Raw genomic sequence first — 8,992 nt, 5'->3', positions numbered from 1 at the left:
CAGAATAATTTCAAAATATTAAAACGAAAGATAAATATAAGTATTGGAAAAATTGCAGTAGATAAACATGTTCATATAACTAAAGACATTAAAAATATTTCCTTTTATTTATTTACATCGATTTACCTAGAAATATTTATGGTAATTATAACAATAATTAGTAAGAATCATAAAACATTGTCTACAGTATTTTAAGTAACATATATGTTGACTACATTATAAAACGTATATTTAAAATAAAGCTCTTATTCAGAGGCATTCAAATATTTCGAGAAATGCGTTCATCGTCTTATTTCGAGCAACTTCACTAAGGCACTCGTAAAAAAAGGATCAAACACGAGAACTCATGTGTCATTGACCCTTTTTAATATTGCTTCCTCCACTCACAATTTTCAGAAGTCTCACAGCTGGTGCTTCGAAAGCTAGTGATATGGCGAATGATGCCAGAAACGCCATCACAGCATACCCAGCGTATATTGTTAACTGTAACAATTGAAACTTCATAAATAATCAATATTTTCGAAACAGTATTTTTTCAGTATTTTTCAAAATCCATAAGATATAATTAAATCATTAATAGAGTCATTTACAGTAATTTATTTATAAATATAATAATAAAAAGATTTTTTTTTACTAAGAATTAAATGTGATTTCAAATGCGAATCAAAAAACGGTAACGATTTTTTAAAAAGTGTGTATATTGGAACGTTCAAGATTACCTTCTCTAAACTGTTGGGCGAATTATTAGTCGCATAATATGATCATACTAACGTTTTTCTACTAACGTAGATATAAAAGAATACTTCATCATCATAATCATATCAGTTGATAGACGCCCACCGCAAAGGCACGGGCTTTCCCTATAGATCGCCTCAATAACCGATCTTCCTTTTTAAGGTCGCCACTTGAGAACCTTTCAGCCCCTACGGCCGACGGATGCAAGAGTGATGTGCTTCGCCCATTGCCACTACCGACGACTAATTCTTTGAGCGTCGGCGACCTTGTAATAGTATATGGTTAAAATGACCACAAAATACCGTGTAAGTTTGTTACCCACTGTCACTTCAAACGTGTAATTATTCGAGTAACGTTAGTGACTTTGGTTCTTTTGTAGGTCACTCCATTTCGTATTCGTTTTTTGTTCCTAGCATCACATTTGCTTGATTTGCATTTGCCCTCTGAGTAACCTTAAGCCATCGTATTTATAGGAAGCCTTATATATAATACTCACAACTATAGAATTCTGCAGATGCATCGGGCCATCCATAAGGAAAGATGTGTACATCATAATGGTTGGATGGATAAGGTAAGCGCAGTAGGTGAGCCGGCTAAGTGGGAGGAAGCCGTGGTAAGACAAAGCCGAGTTCACAAGACCGCCGTATCCGCAACAGCACGCCACAGCGACCCACGCGAGAGCGACTCCCCATGCTAAGGAATTATATATTTATTATTTTCGAAAACCTACAGCTAGATTAAATTATAATAAGAGAACATATATATAGGAAGGCCGTAAAAGTTTTCACAAATATAAAAAACTACAAATTTATTCTGTCAATACAATACACAATTCGGTTATTTACATATGTATATAATAATCATTATAAAATTAACTTTAGTGAAAATTATAAACGACATTTTAAAACTTAATTTCGTGTGGGTTTTCTTTTTTATGCCTTATGGTTCGTTTTTCACTGGTTCGGCTTTCCTAATCCTGTATATATTTATTAATTTATATACACCAAAGGCGGGCTGAACGATTTGATTACAGTACTAACATATTATACGGTGGTCTTCAATATAAAGTGTACTTGACGTGTTTTTATAATGAACAAGATTTAAGTTATACATAGTGAAAAGAATATAAATGAAAACTAGCAACTATTTATTGTACGTGCATGATATTTACTTGTATTTTACTTAATTTTATAAGTCTGGTTAAATGAGAGAAAAAAAATTAAGGTAACAATTAAGAAAATATTTTGATTTATTTTTATACGTTCACTGCGGGCCCAATTTTGAAGAACTTTCAGCTGGTGCGGCTGAGGTCGAATCAGCCTCAAGCTGAACTTCCTAGTAGTGCGGTTGAGGCCTTTTCTGCCTCATGTTCATCAATATTTTTTTACAATATTGAGTCAATGCTTCGCAGACATAAAGAAAGCTAATTTGTCTTTGTCATACCTCATACGGTTGAGTGTAAACAGTCGCCGCACTAGAGAGAAAACACGAGTTTTACGCGCCGCACCAGTGCAAAGTTTACCATGAGGCTGAATCGACCTCAAGCCGCAGTAAACGTGTTAATAAATAAGGATAATGAAGTTAAATTTACCCGTATGTCCGATGCTGACATAAAAAGCGGTGGGCCAAACTTCAAAGTAGCCATCGACCATGCCGAAAATGAGACTGGCCATTATTACCAAAGCGCTTGGCCATCCAACAGCAACGAGCCAGTACGGAATTTTTACCTGACATTTTGTTTTATGCAAGTACCATCCGACGATCATACCTGTTAGACAAATGAATATTAGCTTATATTTTAAATGTCTTAAAGATTTTGAAGAAGTAGTGTTAGGTCTATTTAACTAAAGTTTGTCAAGAAAGAAACTACCAGACCGTCTATATTTTCCGCTGAACAGTACAAGCATTACTTTGTTCCGCCTGCACTATAGTGTAATTCAGGTTGCAAATTGCTTGGGTATGAAAACTACTCTCCAAATGTTACTAAATCATTAGATGACCGAATTGCGGTTACACAAAATTAACTGAACACTAGTTCGAACTCACTAAAGAGTTTTATGTTCACAATTTTTTGGATTCTTCAAGAAATAATTTTAAATGTGATAAAGAAAACGTGTAGAACCGCTCTTCTACCGTCCAGAACTTTAAGTACGCTGGAATAAAAATCTATGACCTTGGCACATCAAGATTTACCAATCATACCTAGGTGCTTCTCTCCTGATAATTGGTCGACTTGCGACGATTTATTTGGACCTAATATTAATCTCTGGCAGTTCTTTTGGACAACGGTCTCAATGTTAGACGCACTTTTTCTTTTTGCGATTTGGGCGCCAATTAACGAACTACCGACATTGTACAATAAATTCAAAAAAGTAACTGACACTTTCTGTACAAGTTTTGGTATTGTGTTCAAATTTAGGGCTCACTTAATCTAATTTATTTAACATCAACTTAATGTAATTTTTCTGAAGATGTAACTTACGATCCTCTCTTATTAATCTTCCGGTATATTGAGACAGTCGGACCCTGAAGTAATTTGTATCAGTATTATAAATATAATCTGTACCCGTAAAACAAAGAATGATTCGAATGAATTTTTACCGATGGTCTATAAGGACTTAGTGTAGGGAATTTGAAACCGTTTTCCATAAAATAAAGTTTCACGACTTTATGAAAAGGGATCGATTGAGGTAATAAAATGGGATGGGGATTATTTTCGTGCGGTTTCTTTACGGGCGGTGAGGGTTGTACGAACTTACCGACTAAGTAGGGACCAATTCGTGACCACGGCTTATCGTACAACGGGTCGAACATTTCAAAGGGCTCCTGGATACGCGCTTTGTACTGGTACCAAACCGATATGTAGATTGTGGTCGCCCATGAACTGGCCAGCAGCATCAGAAGCGATATCATCGCGAATTTTATATGCCTGTTACAAAGTATAATTTATCATTAAATAATACTTTTAATATAAATAAAATACAAAATATTTCAGTTTGTTTTTTTTTTTAATTTCTATTTAATTTTATTTATTTACAAACTTCATATCTCTTAATTAAAAAAAAACAGTTTTTTCGAGTAACAAATATGGTGGTGGCTAGACCAAATCATCATAGATAAACGTATTTACACTATCATCATCATCATCATTATCATTTCAGCCGTAAGACATCCACTGCTGGATATAAACTTCTTCATAGATTTCCAATAGAATCGGTAGGAAGTCGCTTGCATCCAGCAACGTTCACTTTAAATCTCTATTGCTTACATTTTATATCAAAGTATGACTTCTAATACCTAAGTAAGAAAAGGACCAATATCTAGCCACTTCCGCACATGTAGTGGTAGTCGTGCAATACAATTCACCGCCCGCCAGCCCGCTGATAAATGCGTATGCGGCAAACAATGCGAATCACACAACCGCCACCGCCAAATTACTCAACACGTGTTTCACCCCTCCACGGGGCATCTTCAGGAGTTATGTTACACCGATTAGTGCCAAACACATGTGCGAAAGTGGCTCAATATTGGTCCTTTTCTTACTTAGGATGAACTTCCGCGAGGTAACGCCCGATTACATTAATATTCTAATAGCTAAGTTTTATAATTGAAATAAGAAGAAGAAAATTCCTGTTATTTATTGTATAGTAATGAAAAACTGATAAAAAATTTTTACTCACTTCACAGATATCAATAATAAAATAATTCCAACGACATAAAACTGCGTATCGTTCGCCATGTACCATGACCACACCATACACATTTCCTTCTGTGGGTACAGATTATTTATGTAGAGGAGATTGCGCCACCAGAAGAGATCGCATGTGATGTGGTCGAAAATAGCCGGCTCGAACACAGTACGGTCGTGTGTGTATCTCAGTGCCAACTCATTTACACCAATCACAAAAGCATACGCAGGTGTAAGTCTTACTATCCGATACATGAACAGAACAAAGAATGATTTGGTCATCCTATAAACTTCTTGCAGAGAGTATATATTGGTCTTTGGCTTGTCTAGTAGGTCCTCATAGAAGGATTGTTGACTGATTACAGAGACAGATAGAGCCGAGTTCGTGAAGCCGTTTGTGTTCTTATTTATATCTACATTCGCTTTCTTTTTCTCCCTCAGTAATCTTCTTTTCGTCGCTTTGTCTTCGCTTCTTAAGAAGAGAACTGTTACTAGCAAACCACTGAAAAAATATTTTTACAGTTATGAATACAAAAATGGTTTATTTCAATACACAGTTGCAATGTAGCGAAAGAATAAGATATGTAAAATATACAAAAGTTAGTAACAGACTTGCTGATATCTAATGGTATTACTGATGTAAACATTTTTTCAGATATACAGCCTTGTCAGCCTAGTGTGAAGATCAACGCAAATTATTTGCGACAAAAAAGACAAGTCGTTAACAAAATTATGATAATACATATGGTTTTTTTAATAATTCTAATTTGTATCGTCAGTGATTTTTTTTTAATATTTATTTTTCGCTTTAACTAAACGCAGACAGTTGGGAGAGGGTTGCCGCTATTTGATACGGATCTTTCTTCTCCCAGCTGCGAGGCACGAGAGCGTTTTATAATTTTGTACAATTTTTCTTACACAATTTTCTCTTATACATACAGCTAAATTTTATACATATTAACAATACAATTTGGAAAATCCAATTATATATTTGTTGCTACATTATTTTATTTCAAGTCGTCGTTTTGTTTCAATTCATATGGTGTTATTATATATACATCATCATGAACATCAATCATCGTAATAATTATGAAATTTTTCGAACAGTGGTAGCCCAGCGGCAGACGACTGAGACTTGCGATAGTAGGTCGTAGGTTCGATTCCCGGGTTACAATCCTATATAATTTACACTTTGCGCACAAACAAGTTTTCAGAGGATAGACAGCAGCACCTTTTGCGTACCATATTACCACACTGCGATCGTCAACTCGCCTGTCAAGTGAGGCGATTATGGTATATCCCCTATAGATATCTCTTGCAGCGGGCGTCTATGGCGACGATGACAATATAGATTTAAAATTATAGTTTGATTTATAAGATTATTAATTTAATTTTTATATTAATATTTGTGATTTTTTTATTAACAAAACAACAATGACAATTTATGTAAAAAATAAGTCTAAAGCCAGGGCTGAGTATCATACTCGATTATACTCGATTGATTTAGTACTTAGTTAACTAACGCAAACTCATATTTTATATTGCTGTTGGTGTGCTTGTTCGAAATAAATAAATATTTATATTCAGACATTTCTCATCTTTGTTTAGTGTAAAAAAGTTGCCCGTTTAATTCATATTGCAATATTTTTACACCAATAAATGCGAAAAAAATGTTTAAGTTTAATAACAGCATGGTAATTAATCTCACCTGATAAAAAAGAATGTGTCGACGCAATATGACGCGTTGCCAACTGACTGATATAAAAAGTTCCTCTCGGTCACTATCCTCATCGTCTTATTGTCAGCGATGTAAAACACGGTCAAGTACGTGTGAACCATTATTACCCATATCACCGACATAAATCTTGAAAAAAAATATAAAGTATGAACGTGACATTATGACGTACGTGTTGCTTAAGTTGAAGTAAGAACTTTTAATATTTTTACGCATAAAATTAAATGTAGACATTATTTACCAAGAAGGTTACAAGTTAATTTAATCAAGGCATGAGAGTAGTGTAATAACAGTTTAGTGTTATTTTATTAACCTAGTTTTTTACTGGCCAAAACTAAAAAAATCTTTCTCAACACACCTCATTCCATGTAAGCAAGTTAAAGCTCCGTCGCTTGGTCTTTGTGTGCTAAGTATCGCTCTACCATTAGATAAGATCGAAAATGACAGTAACAGTTCCGACCAAACTCCTGAAATATAAAATAGCACATATTATTCAATAGTTGAATGTTAAATTAGTTATATAATTTATAAAATAATTTACACTTCAATAACTGACCACATCTATCCCTGCGTAATTCTTTAAGTTCTTCATCATCCACTTTTTCTTCATTTTGCGATAAGCTTGTGTCTGGCTGTAAAAGTAATTATAAAAATTTGTACTTATAAATATAAATAAAAACAATATTCTAACGCATTTCAAAAATGCTATGGTAATTTTTTTTTATTACTAACATAATTGTATTTCGTTATATTGAATAGTATTATATAAGTATATTTGGAAATCGATTTTAAAAACAATGTCTGTAAATAGTTAATTTTAACGGAACGGTCATTAATTTCTTTTACAGTCGCCTAAGAATATAGGGGTTGCATTATCCTATCCTATCCTAGTACTGTAGAAGCTACAAACAATGGCACAATTGTTAACCCCCAAGTTCCATAGTAGCGCAGGATATGAACTGCTTGCTGAGGCGACGTTTGTGAACGCGGTGTCTTGTCGTACTTTAGGAGTAGAATACTTTACGCGTTACTCGAAGCTCTTAAAGTCGAGTTGCATGACAAATAAAACAATTGTTCTCGCTTCACTGAAGTGCCATCGGTTGGAACCAGAGGGTTAACAATTGTATACTTCTAGAGAGGCATTTACAGGACTTTAACATTGAAAACTTTTTGTTGACATCTTACTTTTGATCTTTATATAAAAATAAATATGTGTTACATATCGTTATCATATCATATCATCATCGTTTCAGCTGATAGACGCCCGCTTCAAGGCACGGGGCTCCCCCACAATCGCTGCAATGACCAGTCATGTGTAGCCCGCCACCAGCGATTCGATTGTTAAATATATATATCATTATAAATAGTACTAACAGACGATTTGTAGTTGTTGTTCTGTCGGGACACCTCAAGGTCGCGTAACTCTGCGGTCTTCCGATACCTTCTCTCCAAATATCCCTCGTAGAAAGACGCAATCAACATCCATAGCGCGACCACTAGCATGACCGTTCTGCAAAATAAACACAAGTTACATAACTTCTATATACTTACATGCTTTAAATGTTCTTTTATTAATTTCTTTTGTTTAAAACTTTTATATGTCAACTTATGTTTGCAAATCTACTGTAAAAGTTTTACACGAAAGTATTCGTTTAAAACACAAATTGAAAGTACATTTAAATAATTTAGAGCCTTTGTTCAAGTAAACTTTTTTGAACTTATACTTAATTTAAAATTTATGATACGAAGGTAGCTACCAAAGAAATTATTAATTGTAATTTATTAAAAAGTTACTGCGGCGTTGTATTAAATAAAAATAGGTTTTGGGAATAACGTAGAAATGTTTATTCTGCCAAATTTTTGATATATGAATTATGTTAATACTGGCATCATCGATAAGATTAAAAAAAATGTATTAATATTATTCTAGTATTAAATTGTTAAAATTAACTTAATTATTGTTATTGAAAAATATACTCGTATGTATTTAGTTGCCTTAGGTAATAGGAGATTTCGAATAAAATTTTTAAGAAAAATTTCCTAGAGCGTCATTTAAACTATTAAATCTTACCCCAATATTTGCAGTTTGACATCAGCAAGCAAACTATACGGACCAGGTACTGGTCGTACGTAGAGAGTCCGGAATGAGGCGACAATGCCTTTCACCAAAGCTCTCTTCTCAGCAGCGACTTCAGCACGCTTCAGAACCGCCTCGATATCACTACTGTTGCACGAAGCTGGCACGCACTGACCCACTAACATTAGCCTACTCTGAAAATAAAAATTATTTTAGTATAACTGGGAACTTTTTTGGCAACAGTGGCAATCCTATATAATTAAAGCACGAAGTGTGATGTATATAAGATAGCATCCTGGGAATCGAACTCGCGATCTACTATCGTAAGCACCTGTCCTCTACCACTTTACTAGCTACCACAGCTTTATTATCATTAAAATCTTATTCGTATAGAATCTACGCAGTTTCATGTGTAATAAACTAAAAAAAAATCCACATTTTAGAGGCTTTAGACGATAGTATATTGCTAAAGCATAAACAATTGCTTACAAAGAGTCACTATTTTTATGATGCTTAAATATGTGTATTTAATATTAGTGTTTATTTACATTCCTTTATATCTTTTATTTATTTACTATTATTATGCACATAGACATGCTTATCATATATATATTGAATATCTCAATAATAATTATAGTTCTTACGAAATGTAGCATGAGTGCTAGTGTAAAATGCAGCGGAAATTACAAAAGTTGGTAAATAAATAGATCACGTTGCCACTAGCATGTCGCAGTTCCAAGTTTAAAACTTGATAAAG

General features: G+C 34.0%; 1 protein-coding gene across 1 annotated transcript in view; it reads right to left on the bottom strand.

Moving 5' to 3' along the window:
- Positions 1-351: 351 nt before the first annotated feature.
- Positions 352-8,992, bottom strand: part of LOC137929857 (nose resistant to fluoxetine protein 6-like) — a 32,382-nt gene continuing 23,741 nt past the window's right edge. The window contains exons 3-12 of the mRNA XM_068772978.1: positions 8,230-8,429; positions 7,533-7,668; positions 6,715-6,790; positions 6,517-6,625; positions 6,132-6,287; positions 4,416-4,925; positions 3,495-3,664; positions 2,327-2,503; positions 1,232-1,428; positions 352-483 (exon numbers count right to left, since the gene is read on the bottom strand). Of these exons, the coding sequence (XP_068629079.1) occupies positions 352-483; positions 1,232-1,428; positions 2,327-2,503; positions 3,495-3,664; positions 4,416-4,925; positions 6,132-6,287; positions 6,517-6,625; positions 6,715-6,790; positions 7,533-7,668; positions 8,230-8,429 (1,863 nt within the window). The remainder of the gene's footprint in view (positions 484-1,231; positions 1,429-2,326; positions 2,504-3,494; positions 3,665-4,415; positions 4,926-6,131; positions 6,288-6,516; positions 6,626-6,714; positions 6,791-7,532; positions 7,669-8,229; positions 8,430-8,992) is intronic.

The sequence above is a fragment of the Battus philenor genome, unplaced genomic scaffold (assembly GCF_028537555.1).
Source record: "Battus philenor isolate CCGP_79_NKW_IND1 unplaced genomic scaffold, ilBatPhil1.0.hap1 SCAF_5, whole genome shotgun sequence".
In the NCBI taxonomy this organism is placed as follows: domain Eukaryota; kingdom Metazoa; phylum Arthropoda; class Insecta; order Lepidoptera; family Papilionidae; genus Battus; species Battus philenor.
This window is presented reverse-complemented; position numbering and strand designations above follow the sequence as displayed.